Source organism: Lepidothrix coronata, unplaced genomic scaffold (genome assembly GCF_001604755.1).
Source record: "Lepidothrix coronata isolate B3197 unplaced genomic scaffold, Lepidothrix_coronata-1.0 Scaffold11, whole genome shotgun sequence".
Classification (NCBI taxonomy): domain Eukaryota; kingdom Metazoa; phylum Chordata; class Aves; order Passeriformes; family Pipridae; genus Lepidothrix; species Lepidothrix coronata.
The window spans coordinates 9142942-9160689 of NW_016690191.1; the positions used below are offsets into that span (position 1 = coordinate 9142942).

The window sequence follows — 17748 nt, forward strand, 5'->3', positions numbered from 1 at the left end:
ACACACATCCTGATATGAATCACTGAACTGCAGCATCAGTCACTAATGGTGATTTTTTTTTTTTTAAGGCAAAAACTGTATCCAAAAACGTAGTCAATATAAGCTTCCTCTTTAAAAAATAGTCCCTTAGGAACTCTAGAGAAAATAATTAGGGAAAAGAATTCCTGTTATTCGGTGTATTTGTTCTCATTCAAACCCTCTAATTTGTTTATTGTTATTTGCTAATGTTCCCAAAGATCCAAATTTCTTGTCCCTGTGGATCTCAATTTTGTTCTGCAACAGCTTGTGACTTATTTTCCTATGTGACTATCACACAGGAAAAGCAGACTGATTCACAAATATGGATTTTTGAAAGAAATCAGGAGAATGGTAACTAACTGTAGACCTTTAAAGCAGTGATCAAGGATCTGCATGTGAAAAAACAAAAAAGGACAAACTTTTCTTCCCCAATGGTTACTTTAAAAAAGACCCCAAATTTTCTTCTCCTGTCAATATAATGAGTAGTATAATAATATTTTCAATTTTCATTGTAAGTTAGTTTCTTACTTTGGTCTCTCATGAGTCTGGTACTAACAGGAAGATGTCATCAACTAGTGACCTGTGATTATGAACAGTATGTGTCCATGAAAAGGGTGGTGCCATATTTGTTAATCTCTCAGTTTTGCAAATTCTATAACTTCAACAAAGTATCAATGACATAATTTAGAGAAAAAAAAGTCCCAACAATGGGTATGAACCTGATTGTATTTCAGAGTATGCATGTTCTTGGACTGTTCTTACACTGCTGCTGTGCATCACTTGGGGTACACACTTAGATAATTGGACCAACCTGACGAGTAGCTGAGAACAGGGAAGCCTCTGATGGATAAACCAGGAATCCCAGCTACGGTTCCTCAAATTAGATTCACTTCCCAGCCTGCCCAAGCCCACTAAACTTGTCATTTGAATGCTTCACATAGTGGTTTCATTGCTGGTACATTGGATGAACATCTATCAGCACATCACACCTTTCAGAACTAGACGGTGAAAACCCAGCCAGCCTGATGAATCACCCTGCATTTCTAAGGGGCTGTGACTTGTGCTAAATAAAATCAAACCAAGTGACGCAGGTTTCAACCTGCACTACAGATCAGTCCTTGTTTTTCTGGGAACACTTCGAGCACATTAGGACTGGACATCCCCTGCTGATGTGTTTAGTCCATAATTAGTAAATCTAATTATTGCATTCTTCCTGATGAGAAAGGTATCTTCAACACCTGCATGTCTCTGGTTCTAAACTGACAAAAATCGGTTTCTGTGTTGTTTATATCTCTGCTGGATCCTTCAGAAATCCTTCACTCCTAAATTATCACTGAAAATGTAACAAGTACAATATATATGGTATTCACCTTTTGAGCTTTTCTAATAGACTATTGTTTCTGATACTGTACTTTATTAAACACTTTACTACAAGCTACATTAGTGTGCTGGTTTTGGCTGGGATAGAGTTTATTTTCTCCATAGTAGCCAACATATGTTTTGGATTTGTGCTGGAAACACAAATGTGTTGATAACACAGAGATGTTTTAGTTTCTGCTGAGCAGAGCTCACACTGAGCCAAGGCCTTTTGTGCTCCTCACCCCACCCCACCAGCGAGGAGGCTGGGGGTGCACAAGAAGCTGGGACACAGCTGGCACAGCTGACCCCAGCTGACCCCAGGGATATCCCAGACCATGTGGCACCATGCTCAGTGTATAAAGCTGGAGAAGAAGGAGGAAGGGGTGGGACATTGAGAGTGATGATGTTTGTCTTCCCAAATAACCGTTACTTGGGATGGGGCCCTGCTTTCCTGGGGATGGCTGAACACCTGCCGGCCCATGGGAAGTGGTGAATGAATCCCTTGTTTTCCTTTGCTTGTGTGCACAGCTTTTGCATTACCTCTTAAACTGGCTTTATCTCAACGTGAGTTTTCTCGCTTTCACCCTTCTACTCATCTCCCCCATCCCACTGCAGGGGAGTGAGTGAGTGCCTGCGTGGGGCCAAGTTGCCAGCTGGGGTTAAACCACAACAAGCAGTACACGGTTGCTGTTGTGTGCTAAGGAGAATGCATCTTTTCTATCCCCTGCCCAGCTTTTTTTAAGCTATCCTGCACCATGGAGCAATAGGAGTTCATCTCAATGCAGGAAGGGGTGGGACACCGCAGGGATGCCCTTCTGAGAATGCTGGGTGCAACTACAGAACCTGGTGGCTGAGTTAGCTGGATTTACAGGGGTTTAGTAGCCTCTAGCCACGTTACAACTGAGTCCCAAGTGTAAACTTTTTATGAGGTATGTCCCACATATTTCATTTGAAAAGATCCTAGTCCAAGCGTGCCCAGGTTTTGACTTTTCAAGCTTTGATTGAAGAAATATGTAAAAACAGAACTTCAAACATGCAAGTTCCTCACCACAAAATAGCTGCAAAACATAGAACTTTATCTGCACTAAGTGCTTCACTTTTGCCTGAAATTGCCCTGTTCCAGCCATAAACGACACCTTGCAGGACTGGTAGAAATATAGAAACAAAGAATGAAGCTACAAGTGTACCAGGCATAAAAGCAGAGTGGGAAGCAAAATATACGTGGTAACAAATACAAATACATAAAAAGTACAGACAAATATGTCACTTTGTTAAATAATAACATGAAAATGTGGATTAAGATATTAAAACATTAGTTATTCCAGAGTCTTAACTCTTTTTAAGAGTAGTAAAGCTCCACGTTGAATCACTCTGAGTGTATTGCAGACGATTTCCAGGCAGTTTCCTCTTGCCTGCCCAGCTCTCCCCGGGCCCAGCCGCCGGCAGCCATGATGAGTCGCCAGTGAAGGAAAGCAATTCCTAAAAATATTTTACCTCTACTTAAAAAATGGGCAGTCGGTCTCCATATTTGCCCTAGGGATTATGACACACCACATCTATCTACCGGAAAACCTGTACTCTTTGCCCACACTGTGAGGGGCTGCCAGGACACAGAATCTGTGCAATTGGCGCTCAAGGAAAAGCTGAAGTGCCCTCAGGTGAGGAGACCCAGCCACCTGTGGGCTCATCAGTGCGCAGCTGAACCAAAGGCTCATCAGAGCTCCTACCCTGCCCACAAAGAGCAGACAGGCCCAGGGCAGAGGAGAGTGGCTGCTGTGGGGCCTGGTAAACAGGACTGGAAGAGCCAAAGATGGAGTGGAAGTAAAAGCTGGGGCTTCTCTGCCCAGCCCTGAGCACTTGGGGCACATGAAGGACATCTACGGGCAGGCGAGGAGTGGAGACCAGTGCTGGGGCGGCAGCAAGGTAAGGCTCTTACAAGTGTCCTTTGTGGTGGGCAGTGACAGCCCTGAAACCCTCCCTGCAGGAGGATGGTGTGTGGCACAGGTGGGTTGGGTGTCTCTACTGGTTTTGCACCAAATGCCGTGTTGTGTGCCGGTGTGGAGGGGTTTCCAGGGAGCAGAGGTGCTGTGGGTTATCAGGGCACTGCTGAGCTGAAATCTGCCGTGTGGTTGCTGTGTCTGAGGGGCCGGGGGTGTGCTCAAGGGGCTCTGGTGTGTTCAGGCTGGCAGAGCTGCTTCCTCCTTTCCTTCCCTTCTGTATGGCTTTCTCAGTCAGGGAAAATAGGTGTATGTGGTGTGAGGGACTGTTTGTCCTGAAGGCTCTGCAGCCCACTGGGAGGGCCAGAGTGAGGTGTCACTGCCAGGAGCTCAGTCAGCGCTGGGCAGGAGGGGCAGCACTCACTGGGCCAGGACAGCTGTGTTTCTGACCTGCTCAGCAAAGCACCCTGGTCCTGTGTGTGCTGGATGGGTGGGGTATCACAATAGCAGGCCCTTGGTAGAAAAGGATTAAATTTTTCTGTAGGATTATAAAATATAACTGGGCTTGAAGCTAGGGTTCCCTCTGGAAAAGCAGTTCATTCTGGCTTCATAATGTCCTGAAATTAACTGACAATAGAAGTTACTACCCTGTGAGGAATAAATAAAAATCCCAATTTAAGAAAGATACAAGACTTAAAACTAATTCACCAGTCTCTTCAAGAAAAATCAGTGCTTCCTTTTATTCACTCTGGGCTTTCTCTGTTCTTGTTAATTTGTGTGCCACTGCAGACCTCCTCTTTAGGACCAGAGCTGGAGTTGAGCTGAATGAGCCTGCCAGGTCTGAGCTCCTGCCAGCTCTAGGGAAATACCAATTCCTGCCAAGCTTGGAGTTTTTACTTCTGGTTTTAGTAAATCAATGAAACTTTCTATATTGTTTCTCTCTTAACGTACTGCAAAAGGGTTTTGCTTTGAGGGAATGATAAATTATATTGATGAGCAGAAAGATAGGAAACTGCATCTGTCACAGTGGGGATCCAGCAAGTCTTTAATGATGGGAGTTTTGTGAAGCTTATTGAATACTTGAGGAAAACATTTAGGATGCCTAATAAGAAGTTGCTAATACACTAACTTTGGGGCAAAGAGTGAATGCAGGCTGCATTCTGCCTATTCTGCCTTCCTGAGCTTCAGGTGAGGTCTACCTGCAGACTTGAACACTGGCATTTCTTCTCAGAACAGGCTTGTCAGGGTGGCTCTTAATAGTTTTCATCTTTCTTATCCTAATACTTTTCTTGACTGCACAACTAGAGAAAATAGCTCTTACAGGTCTCATTGAAGAGGGTGAGTTATATGGTAAAGGTAAAGGACACTATTTACCCTGATATTAGTATCTAATAGTTCATATAACTAGACAAACCATTCTTCACACAAAACAGGCTAGGACCAAGCTCACTGCATTATGAACAGACACATCGGTGTTTTTGTATTTTATTAAATTAAACCCACACAAAATATAACTGCACACAAGAACACACATCTGATATTCCAATGTCATATCTCACAAAGAAAAATCTCTGGCTGTAACTCGTCCCTTGTATTAGCAGAAATCCAATTTGCAAACAGTTGTTTAACCATAAAGGCTTTAACTCATCAAAGCAAGTTGAATTCCCCTTTCTAGGAATACATCATAACCACACACAGACACACACACAGAGTTCAGAGGCAAGTTCTGCAGCCCTGAAGTAGACAAAACTTTCACAGCAAACTTGCCTATGTTTGCAGAATAAGTAAATTCCTATTACTTTCATAGTTTGTCATTTACAAGCAAACTTTAATATTTTTAAATACTTAAAACAAATTTCACTTTAACAATTATTTACAAAATCTTTACTAAAGATCAACATCCTGCATAAAGGTGACCTCAAGGATATATTGTTGCTACCATGCTACAGTTTGCACTGAAGGGGTAGAAAGGCCATTACTAGTTTTGGAAGGCTTAAACCCTTTGTTGATATAGCATAAGGACATTAACCTATGGAAGGCAGAAGAGGTCATCATTTCAGTGCAATTACCCATTCGTGACTTCTTTTAAGTACATCAAGATGATGAGTCCAAAAGACTTGGGTTTTGAATTATTGACTGTTTAGTTCTTTAAGAACTGATTTCATGGGAAGTTTTCAGGCCATCACATCTGTCTTCTACTGGTGATATGAAGAAGTTGCATAGGGACCTTCCTCATCCTCCTCCTCTCTAAAAAGAAAATGATTATAATCATCAGGTCAGGAACATACAATGTCTCAACAGTAAAGCTGTAATTAAAATGCAGGTAATCACTTTTCCTAATGGATCAAATTAAGCAAAGCCTTGCCCAACAGGAATACTTGCAGTATAATACTGTTAATTACACATCTCTAGAGTTCCTACGATGCTTAAAGAACAGAATGCTGAACACAAGTAAAGCTGTGTAAGTTCAGCAACATCAGAAAGTACTGTTCTTGACACTACATTGCCAAATCAATAAGAAATACTGTAAAGGATAAAAAAAGTGGAGGGCATAATGGAATTCCTGTACTGTTGCTCTCAATTTCTTATTTTACAAAATAAGTTTAGTTAGAGGTTTGTTTCAACCTTTTGAATGGCAGGGGTACAGATGGACCAAATGAAGCAAGAACAGGAGCTGTAGCTGGATCTGTGTCTTGCTGCTGCAAGGACATTCCTTGAGTGGGCTCCCTGATTGATGCTCCTGAGCATCAATCACCATGGAGAATCATCACTTGGATTTTCTTAGGAAAAATAGTCCTCCCAAAGTGTTATTGTTAATGCAATGACTGGACAATGGTAAATAGTGTTGCTGTTAAAATATCCTCAGGAAAAATCAGTCTGCCTGCTGTTTACTTGGTTGCCTTTAAAAAAAAAGTGGTTATGTAAACCTATTGCAGTGCAGCATCCAGTACTAACTCAAGCATTCCACGTTCTCCAAAGATCGTTGGTTTGTACTACTGTAGCTTCAAAATTTTGTTCCTGAGAGTCTAGTCTAAAAGCTGCTGCCAATTTTAGTGTTTTGGTGAGAACAGAAAGACTTTACAGTTGCTACACTGTGAGCTTCTAAGGATTACTTTTAATATTGTATGTGCCTTCATACAAAGGTACAGTTATTCCAATAGTCTAATAATGATATGAGGTAAAAATTAAATATTTCAATATCAAAACCCTAATCATGCTTTCCCTAATAACTTTTAAACATGATTATTTATCTACAACTGAAATTTCATACAGCCCCCCAAAATAGAATCAGAGAGAACTCTACAATCTAACCAAGCAGCTGAGTAATTTGCACTCATTTTCCCAGCAAAAGTATTATCTTAAGCCAAAGGCATAATATTTCTTTTGCCTTGAAGCAATCTTTTCAAAAAAAGAAACCTCAAAAAACCCAAGTTTTGGATGAAACTGGTAGTTATTGCAGGGACATGTGGTTACAGTAGTACTGTGAACAGATTTTTAGCCATTCTTACAAATACATCTGTTTACATTAGTGATGCTCCAGAACCAGTATCAAGGATGATCTTAAGATACAGATGACATGTGTACAACACTTAAGTAACATCCTTCCTTACATAATCAATGCTGCATACAAAACTGCCAGGGAATACTATCATTTGCAGATACTTTCCATGACACCTGGCATGACAGTAAAGTAAGGAAGCAAACAATTCATGTTTAGTTGAATAAACACTAAAAACACCTCAGACCTGTAAGTTCTCTCAAGACAACACATCTTAAAATGTTTTTCAGAACTGAAACCTATCCACATACCAGACCTGTAAGACTGGACTGCAGGACTCTAAAATTCAACCATAACTACTTGGCTGAAGCTAAATATTTCAAAAAGTGTATTCTGAAGCTCTGATATATGCTCTTCTGGGGCACTGTGTTTCTAGCCACATATGCCTGGAACTTAGTTACAAGTTACAACAGAGACTAACAGTCTCCTGTTAGTTTGTGTGAGGATGAAGGAGAACCACTACGCTTTCAGAGCTCAGACTGTCCAGTGGGGGAGAACTTATTTTCTATGTTCCACACTGGAAATTACTTTGTACTGCTTAGCTTTGTTATATTTCTCCTTTCAGGAAAATAAAATATGGCAGTGTTACAGCAAAATGATCTTCCTTCCAATCAAAGGCTAACAGAATCAGCCTTTCAATCATTCTTCTTGAAAGCCTTAATATAGGAATAACATACATAATGACATGGCAACAGCCAAACACTGGACTGAAATGAGCTGCAGTTGATTATGGGTGAATATAGACAACTGAAGAACTGAAATACTGATGTTATATTAGCAGGTCTTCAGACATCCAAGTAGCAAAAGCATTGTCTAGGCTCTTTGTCCCCACTTCCCTTGTGCAATGTGGACTATGGGCTCTCAGATGTCAGCAGAGGGCAGAAAGCACTGGGGTTACAGCTAGTTTTGAGGGGCCTCTGTGCATGGCAGGGACATAAAAACTATATAGTAGGTTGTTATGCTTGAACTGAGGCAAAGCAGTGACTGGCTGTAAGGTGCAAAATACATTTCTGACCATGGCTTGGAACTGCTGCTGCAGCTGCCAGCAAGGGTGGGCAAGAACAGCTTCTGCCCTTCTGTCTCAGGCTGCAGGACTAGCCTGGGAGGTCTGCAACACTACTCCAAACCACAGTAATGGCCAGGGAATATTACTAATGTAGATCTTAGAACCATGCATAGCAAGTACAAGTCTGTTCTGATGGCTTAAAAACAAGCTGAGCTTTATATAAAATAAAATCTTATGTGGCCCACAGGCACCAACATGGCAGTGTGTATCTGCTTAACGACCAAACAATTTTCTTCACTTTTAAGATGCCTAAAATAGCAGAGTGGTAAGTCACTCTAACATTCTCCTTCAGGGAATGGAAAAGGAACAGCACAGCATTAAAACACTGCAGTGCTGTCCCCTCCCATTTGCTGTCTCCGCTTTGCCCAGCAGGATACAGGAGCTGAAAGAAGTCTCCTCCAAGCTGTGGTATGTATCAGGCACAATCAACCACTTTCTGTAAGGGCAAACACACCTGAGTGTGAACAAATAAACTCAAATGCTTGGATGCTTCTAGAACGCACAATTAAACAAGGCAGCAATCTGAGCTGTTAGTTAATAGGCTTCAACACCCTACTCTTTCCTCCACTCAGGTCAAGGCAACTGAGTAAGTGACAGTATATGGTTGTGTTCCTGTGCTGACACCAGTTATATCAGCTCATATAACCAACTGTGATTAGAGTGGCTCTACTCAGTTACAAGGTTTTCAAAATGAGCCACTAAAAGGCAAATGCAGAAAGATGTGACCTGTCCCACAAGCATAGTATATGGCCTCAGTGTTCTGGTCTACCACAGTATCACCCTAAAATCTTAAGGACTTGCATTAGACATCTGGGGTTCAACTACCTGAGACAAAAAGCATAACTAAACTTATTTTCAGTTTTGATATCCTGAAGCATGCATAACAGCATTTGGGGCTGTTATGAAGATGAAGCACCACCATATCTTCTATTACGTTGCTTTTATTTCACATGTGGATAAAACTGAGTATTCTTCTCTAATATGCAAATACATGAGTTAGCAACATATGCTACAAACAACTATATTAATCCTTTCACCTTTCTTTTGGCCTATTATAAAAACACTGCTCGAAGCAAAAGGGTTTTATTGCTTGAACTGCATCCTGGGTAAATATGCATGATCAGTGATTCATTAGCTAATGATTTCTTACTCAATGGAACTCTAGTAGAAGTCATATTGCATGTAGATCTATCCATGTGCTTACATAAACTGTAACAGTGAACGGCAGCTGGCACAAACTCAGTGGATCACATTCTATAACCTTTAATGCTTATCTACTTGCACAGCTATTATAGTTTAGTATCTAGTCTAAATCTGCAACTATGTGCTCCTCAACATTTCTACCTAAAAGCAAGAGGTTTTAGCTGGAAAGTAGCTGACTTCAGAGGTTAATATACTTTATTCCTTTGAAAGCACTTAAAGGAGTGACTTCAAGAGTTGTGATTAAAGAATGTAACTCACCTTAAGCTGCTTTTGTAGCACAAGGTAGTTTCTGACTACATAAAACAGCCTTGTGTGGTTTAGTCTGAGTCAGTGCATGTATGCACATGTATTCTTGGCAACTTAGGGCGATCAAAGTAAAGAGCAATTAAACAGACGTTGTGGTTCTCACAATCAGTCAGATCAGGCTCACTGTAGGGTGAGAAGTTATGGCTCTTTAAGTTCTCAAACCGATAGTCTGCTTCTGCTTGCAGTTGCCTTAGTTTCATATCACTTTTGGTGGCAGCAGATTAACTTCAGGTGCTCCTTTGTTACTCTCAAACAGGCACTGAAACACGGCAGTGTTGGCACACGTCACATTCTAAGCAGGCTTTGACAAGGCAACCCTAATACAGAAGGCCAGAGCAGCTGGAAACAGCACTTTAACTTCATAAATGGCTTTCACTCTAATAGAAAACTTGCATATTCATGAGGTTGCTTTACTATCATGGCTCTCCATTTTTCAAAGGCTTCCTGCTCCAAGCAAGGGACAAGAAAGGTCTGGGCAGGAAGGAGAACAGGTGCCTCCTGGGACGTGGCTGGGACACAGTAAGGGATGTTGCCACCTTCCAGTCTGGGTCCAGAAACACCACTGATGGTACATAGCTGAAAAGTATCTCCAAGGCTTTTGGCAATGGTGTCTTTCTACTCCTGCTGCCTGCAAGGAATAAACATTCACTTTGGTCCTCTGCCCCTTCCTGTCTGACTGTAAAGGGATCTGTCCTTTCCAGCTGTGTTGGAGAGGACAAGGCAGGGATGGCTTTTGTGGGCCATGACTGAAAGCTGGATGTGGTGGGGTAGAAGGGAACATTGTGAAGACTTCGTCAGATGCACAGGAAGCTATTTCTCTTCAGAAGCTTTGGGTAACATCCTGTTCAGCAGAGAGCCTGCAGCTCTGTATCTCATGTGTCCTGTAGCGTCCTGACCAACAAAAATTGTGCTCTGTGCATAACTAACAAAATTCTCTGCTAAATCTGAACAGGAGGTAGAAAAGTAACTCATTCTCCTGTAAACATTATTTCTTAGGAGGAAATGTGGTACCAGGCCCCCATTTCCCAAGTTGTAACTTAAGCAATACAGGAAATGGATATTAGTAGCAGCAGTGCACTATTTGTGTGATGTTGCTTTCACTGTATTGGCTCTGCTCACAGGGCAGCAAGGTCTGAGAGAATTTCCTTCTGTAAATTAGCATGTTATTTTGTTGAAGGGATGTTAAAATAATTGCCTTTCTGTGGCAGGGACTGTGGTTTCCTGTCACACAGTTTAACTGCTGGGTCAACACCTCTAGTCTGTGTTAGGTACATACATCTAATGATCTGAAAGTCAGCAGCAGCACATTTTGATAGATGCTCTACATGGCTTCATATGTAACAATGGAAGTGGATGAGTTTGAACAGAGAAGGTTCTGACCTCCAACGGCAATTTTTCCTGAAAGGTTACTTTCTGCTTAGTGTGAAAAGTATGTTGCTTGCAATATCAGTGCTCTGCAGTCACACCTTTCATTGTCATGGGAAAGGCCACCTGAGCGTCCCCCACTGAGGTGATTTCTGAAGAGAATAAACAGGCAGGGAGCCAGCCCAAGAGGCTGCTTGTGACCAGGCTGAGGAAGCTTGTCCCACGGACATGGAGAACAAACACTACTGAAGTCCACTCTTGCTCTTAGTCTTTCTGTGCTCTCCATGGGATACCTACATATGTGAGGGGATAACCACTGTGGCAGACAGGACAGAAAATCCTGTTTTTTCTATGAGTGAATGTGGGGGAGCTCCTGGCTGTAGAAGAAATACTGAAGAAAAGATGACATCTGCACAGGTGGATCCACAAAGGGAGAGACTGCACAGGGAAAGGTGATAGGATAGCTTAACTGAAACTGCATTATGGAGCATATTTACACAATAATGAGGCAATTTGGGACAGAAGAAAAATGAAATCATGCCTTGCTGTACACATTCAGCTTCCACATAGGACTACTGAAAACTATGGCTTTGTTTAAGTAGTTACCCTCTTAGACAGCAAGGCATCTTGGAGAAGACTGCCCTTCCAGCTTTTATGAAATATTATTGCTATTCTCTAACCATGTATTGTGAGGCAGCCTTTCCAACTGCCATATCAAGGCACCTGCTAATGCTGTGCTTTCAATGTATCTGGTGCGTGATAATAGCAGAGACTTGTTGACAAACTAAAGCTGCAGATGCTGTCTGAGGCCCCACACAGAGGGTCCAGCCTAGGCTAAAATGCCTTCCGGGTGAGATTAACATGCTTAATACCAAAAGAGGCATTTACCTGACATTGTCATCTTTTAGTTTTCTGGCTGCTTGTTTGGATAACTTAATCTGCAAGTCCAATCTCTGTAGGAAATCTTTGGCAGATAATTCTTCTGGTGCAGTGGGCTGACTGTCAGGCTCTTGAGGACTGGGAGAAGAACTACTTTCTTCCTGAACTGTTACTAGTCCTTCATCACAAGAAGGGGAGCTGTCAACAGTTTCATTCTCAGGAGACTCCAGTGAACTAAGTCCATTGAACAGTAATGGTTTCTCTGATACAACAGGAATATTCAGGGTTTTCCTCAGAAATATACAGTCATTAGTGAACAGTTTATTTGCCCTCTTTATTTGTTCCATCTGAAAAAGATAGGAAAAATGTAAGTTATTAGGTTTTGGCAAAGTATAAAGTACTAACTTTCTAAAGTAGTACAATACCCTTTACTTATAATAAATCTATACTTTCTTTGCAGCAGCAATGACTTCAGGAAAGAGTCTGTTTGCATTCAAAGTGATTTCAGAGTGCATGCTCTGTTTTAGCCTTGCTAACATCCTAGCTTCTTTCATGTAGACTTGACTCCAAAATACTGCTTTTTCTAAAGTCTTGCACTACCTGAAGATGCTTTTCTTGAACAGTCTTCCAGTCTCTAGACAGGCTCACATGAACAACCTGCCAAAGAATAAAACTTCTGCTGCAAAAGTACTGCTGATTTGGATTTATATTACAGTAAGGCTCAGAACTGCTAGCAGCTGCTGCAGGTGAACCCTCTGGTAAAAGCATGCAGAATCCAAATAAGGGGCAATGAAGTTACCTTGAGGATTCTAGGACATGTTAGTTACGAACAGTGAGCAACACAAGTCCTAGAAGAGCAGTATATGCCTCATCCCCCCAGCTGATGTAACACATTCAGACTTCATATGAAGTCCTGATTTTCAGTGAGGAGTCAAGCAGTGAAAAGAATGGGGGACTCTTGTACACTGTCATGCAGCTGCACAGACCAGTGGCTGCATTTGTTCAGTGAATTGAATCTGCAGCACCTTCAACAGCAACCTCATGTGTGTGATAACGTGCCTGGTAACAGCCACCACATGCCTGTTACATACTTTTTATGCTGCTTTTACCCAAGATTGCCTGTACTAATGAGTAGGTTGTGACAGAAGCAACCTTCTTTCTCAGCACACTAATGCATAAAACTCCCTTGTTCTATAGTTAATCTGAGAAGCTATTATAAATTCCATTGCTTGACAGGCGAAGGAAAGCTCCCAGTAAATGTTTATACTGTATCCCTACTAAAAATGTTTAAGTTCTAACTCATCAAAATTTCTCTTCTAAGTCAACAAACTAACTTCCTGTTTCTCAACTGCAAGCTTTTAAAAAGCACAGAATTCTGTATCCATGATTATGTGACTTTATGCTTCAGTTATAACCTGAATTCGTGATTTCATTAGTGAAAGTTCTAAGTGGAAAAAAAAAATTACCATTCTGGTCACCTGGTGACTGTAATAAGCAGAAAATCCCCAATCTCTACAGTACTGCAATCATAAATGCCCTCTAAATAAAACTTGCTTGAAAATAAGTATAAAGAGAACAGAAAAAAACCTCGTGCTTTCATTAGAACTGTTAATTATTTTTACTGAACTACATGGAGCTAAAGTGAATAAGAATAAAGACTGTAAGTCTTGTCATAATAGGAGTCTTGCTGCTGGCATAATCACTCAGAGCTGAGTGCTCCAAGTACTAGCCACTTGCTGCTTCAAAGTCTGAGTATCTAGAGTTCAGTGCTCAGATGATGAGAAAATTGCTCCATCATCTTATCCTTGTCAGTCTTAAAACTCTCTTAAACTTTGGCACTACTTGGAGTCCTTCCCAACTGCAAAAGAAAAGACCACTGCTACCAGATAACTGGCTTAAACATGCCCGTGCATTCCTCACACTGAACATACCAGCAGGGGAACCTATTTGGATCCAAGGGAACCTACTGCACTCTGCATGTCTGTGCAGATGTGAGACTGTGTGGCCACTTCCAGAACTCAAGTCAGCTACTCTATGCAGTGTAGACCTGTACTGTGCACTAAAAGAAAGTATCTGCTGCAGTGCTGTTATAGAACTGGTGTCCTGCATGGATGCATTTGCTTGGGTCCTGGAAACCTGATGAAATCTTTCTCCCTAAAAGTAAATAGGATTCTCTCTAGAAAGGACAGGTGTATGGGAAGGTAGTGAAAACAGTGCAGTAAAGCTCAGCAGGAAGTGATTTCTACCTGTTAAATATATAAAAAAAATGTATTCTCTGGTTAAAGATAACCCCAACCTGTTGATGCAGATGGCTAAAATGACGAAATGCTTAGATTTAATAATGCCATTCAAAAACTGAATAGCTAACATCTGGTGACTCACACTAAGTTACTACAAGTAAGAGAAGCTCTCTACCAACTCTTGAAGCTTGGAAGCTGTTTTTAGTTAGGCTCATACAGTAGAGGGTAAAAGTTCTCTCCCAAGCTGAGCACCATCTGAAGGGCAAAAAGGAAGTTTCACCCGATTTAGTCATGAGACCTTATAATGGCCCTAGTATGAATGTCAACTGTTAAAATTTCTAAAAGCTGTCTGTCTGGATGGGTGTCAAAAATGTTTAAAATACTAGCTGGAGCTATTCTCTAATACAATACAGAAGCTGAAAACTGAGATCTTTACTGCAGGGGAGTTGGAAGGTGATGCTTTGATAGCTGATAAATAATGCACTGTACTGCTATTCTCTCTTCTACTTCACTGTAATTCTACCTCTGGTTATTTCTTACTAAAGTACCACCTCAGGGCATTTGGAAGACTGTGTCCCTCTGAACTGAGTACCAGTGAAATGGAAAGTACTTGGTTCTAAAAAGAACAACCCTCAGCCTTGAGTAGGTTATTTCATATGTGCAATATATAACTCCTAAAGTCAGTATGACATTCATAGGCGTATGGAGAACAGAATTTAACAAGAGCTTTCTTTTTTTAGTGCTAGGAAGACTGAACTTGGGTCTGTTAGCTACAGATCTATCACAGTGAAAGAGCAAAAGCTGTAGCACGTGCTTAATACTTTAACTGAACCTGCACTAATGCATAAACTGGTGCTGAACTAAGTAATTAAAACTGCTTCTACTGACAATGAAACATAGTCCTCTTTCTTCTCCCCTCAAAAGAGATGCAGCACTTGCACTGAACCATAAATATGATACCAAACATGAATTCCCAGTGTTAATTTACCCGGAAGGAAGATATAATGAAGGCAAGTTGTAAAGACTAATAGCCAGTATCTGGGGGATGGGGTGAAGAGCAGAGCATGAGGCCAAACAAAGCACACTGATCTCTCTCCCCCAACGTGACATTTTCATCTGTCCTGCACTGTCTCTGCCAAGTCATGCCAAAGCAGGCATTGGACAGGATGTCTCTTGCTACAAAGTAACTCCCAGAGAGGAAAACCACAGGGGAAACTTCTAAAAACAGTGATACTGGAGGCAAGGGCAGCCAAAGATAATTCTGATGTTTTCATTACAGCAACTCCCACTCCTAGCCAAGGATACATGATGCAGGAAGCAAATGGAATGACTCTTTAGGGGAAGTGAGTCCTTGTCATTGTGTGCAACCACGATGTTCTTCATTTTGCTAAAAGCAAACACGTTTGCATACATTCCTACCCTGGGCTGAAACCCATTAAAACAGAAACACAATGGCTAATTTCACCAAACTTGGCACTGCTCTTAGGGACATTTCATGTCAGATTAACCTTTCTCAACTGAAATCTATAATGATGCAGCTCTGGTTTCTTAAGCACAATACTTACCAACACTAAATTGAGTAACCAATGACATGTTGGGGGAAAAAACCCCAATATTTATACTTTAAATGCATCATCAACACAGCAAAAACTTATTAAACTCATACTATAAACAAAGTTTATGGTTCATAACTTAAAGTTATTTGTACAGGTTTGATCCACAACTTCACTTTAGCTGAAAGGGGGTTTTAAATTGTTTAGAAATGACTTTTTTTCTGGAAAACTACTCTTTTAGTAATGTTTATATTTTTCACTTCTGAATGAGGGATAACGTGGCTAAATCATTTAGGCCAGAGACTTTATCCATAATGGAAAGTGCTGCCAAAAACAAAAAAGAAATCAAACATCCAATGTGCTGCTTTGCCTTCTTAGTGAGCAAAACTTCATTTTAATGTGGACCAGTGTAAGTCCAAAGTGTCATTAGCCCCGTTGCCAAAAAGAATCAGTCAAAAGTGGCGTAATCTTTCAAAAGGGAAGAGAAATAGACTTTTAACCCGTTCCACAACAAAGGTTGAATGCTATAAGGTGACAGAAGGCTTTAGTAAATCTTGCAGACCAAGAGAAGGAAAAGAAACTGTTCCAGTCAGAGCCTATTAGTTTGGGACTGTATTGTATCTCTTCTAGAAAGAGCCAACTGGAACGTGCTGTTTGCAGCTGATGTGAGTGTGACACACTGTGTACCAGTGCCATGCTCATCAGCTGCTTGGCCCCAAGCAATTCTGCATATTGGGACTACCAAAGATGCATATCAGTATAAGGGCCCCAAAAAAGCAGAGATGAAGGCAGAGTAGGTGAACTCTGGTCTGTCAGGAATGGTAGTGCTGGTAGACCCTACTGGACTCTGCATGTCCTCAGCTGCCATAAGCCTTTCAGCATTTTTCACAGAAATAAACTTTCTTGCTCCTTAGAAAGTAAGCAGAAAAGCAACACTTTCAAACCAGTGCCACTTGAGCCTCACCTCTGGGCTGGGAGGCAGATCACAAGGGAGGAATGTTTAGCCCTGAAGCTACCAGAAGAAAGTCTTTCCCCTTGTCACAGCCTATGCGTCAAGCTCAAAATAATGATTCTCTTCAAGATAAATTTATTTCTTTTTTAATCTGAAGCGAGTGTAGTAATGAATAGTTGCGTGGGTATAGGTTTCCTGGTGGAAGCAAGTGTGTGTCCTTTCCCAGGGATCTCTGTCCCATCCCGGGATCCCGGTGCTTGTCAGTTTGGAGCCGTGTCCTGGCTGGGGAGTGCGAACTTCAGCCCTTCGCCGGGTGCTGACCCCTCCGAGCAGGCCGTGAACTCAGATGTCACCATTTCAAATACCGAAACTAAAGCCAGAGCCGTACCACGGGGAGAACACCATTTTCTGCCCGCTGTGGGGGGGAAATGCTCTAAGGGACAAGTTGCTGTCCTCTCCCGGCTCGGGGCCCCACCACCGCTGCGGAGCCGGGCTGAGAGGGTGCTGAGGCACGGGCTGCCCAGGGATGCTCTGCACTCCCCATCCCTGCAAGCGCTCAAGGCCTGGCTGGATGGGGCTCTGAGCAACCTGGCCTAGTGGAAGGCACCCCTGCCCACGGCAGGGGGGTTGGAACTGGCTGATCTTCACGCTCCCTTCCAACCCAAACCATTCCATGGCTCCAAGCGCCGCTCCGGGCCCCTCCGCCCCTGTGTCGGCGCCAGCGGCGCTCCCTCCCTTACCGTGACGCCGTACTTGAGGGCGATGCCCTGCAGCGTGTCCCCGGCGCTCAGCCGGTGCTCCACGTACCGCTCTGCCAGCGGGGCCGCCACGCTGGCCGTGCTGCCGTACGAGCGGGCCTTGGTGCGGGCGAGCCGCTGCGACAGCTCGGCCTCCGACTCGGGCCCGCCCGGCGGCTCCTGGCGCAGCGCCTCGGCCATGCTCCCACCCCGCGCTCAGCGCCCGCGGCCCCGCGGCCCCGCCACCCCGGGCATCGCCCCGGCACCGGCCCGGCCCGGCGGCACCGCAGGACACGGCCCCGGCTCGGCCCGGAGGAGGCCCCGGCGCGGCCCCGCCCGGCGGGGAGAGGCCGCATGCGCGGGGCAGCGCCCGCCCAGCGGCGGCCGGGCCGGGCCGGGCCAGGAGGCCCCGGCGCGGCCCCGCCCGGCGGGGAGAGGCCGCATGCGCGGGGCAGCGCCCGCCCAGCGGCGGCCGGGCCGGGCCGGGCCGGGCCGAGAGGGAGGAGCGGGGCGAGGGCAGCGAGTGTGAGGGGCTGGCCTGGGTTGGGCAGTCTGCGTCACTGTGCAGAAACCC

General features: G+C 43.3%; 1 protein-coding gene across 2 annotated transcripts; it reads right to left on the bottom strand.

Annotated features, from left to right (window-relative positions):
- Positions 1–4771: 4771 nt before the first annotated feature.
- Positions 4772–17507, bottom strand: LYSMD2 (LysM domain containing 2). Of its 2 annotated transcripts, XM_017805138.1 has the most exons (3): positions 17178–17507; positions 11702–12039; positions 4772–5561 (listed from the first exon to the last, which is right to left on the bottom strand). In XM_017805138.1, the coding sequence occupies exons 1-3, from the start codon at positions 17373–17375 to the stop codon at positions 5510–5512; spliced, it is 588 nt and encodes a 195-aa protein (XP_017660627.1). In that variant the 5' UTR covers positions 17376–17507; the 3' UTR covers positions 4772–5509. The 2 variants fall into 2 exon arrangements, with proteins under 2 accessions (XP_017660627.1, XP_017660628.1); XM_017805139.1 differs by lacking the exon at positions 11702–12039 and having other exon boundaries at positions 17178–17477.
- Between the last annotated feature and the right edge of the window lie 241 nt (positions 17508–17748).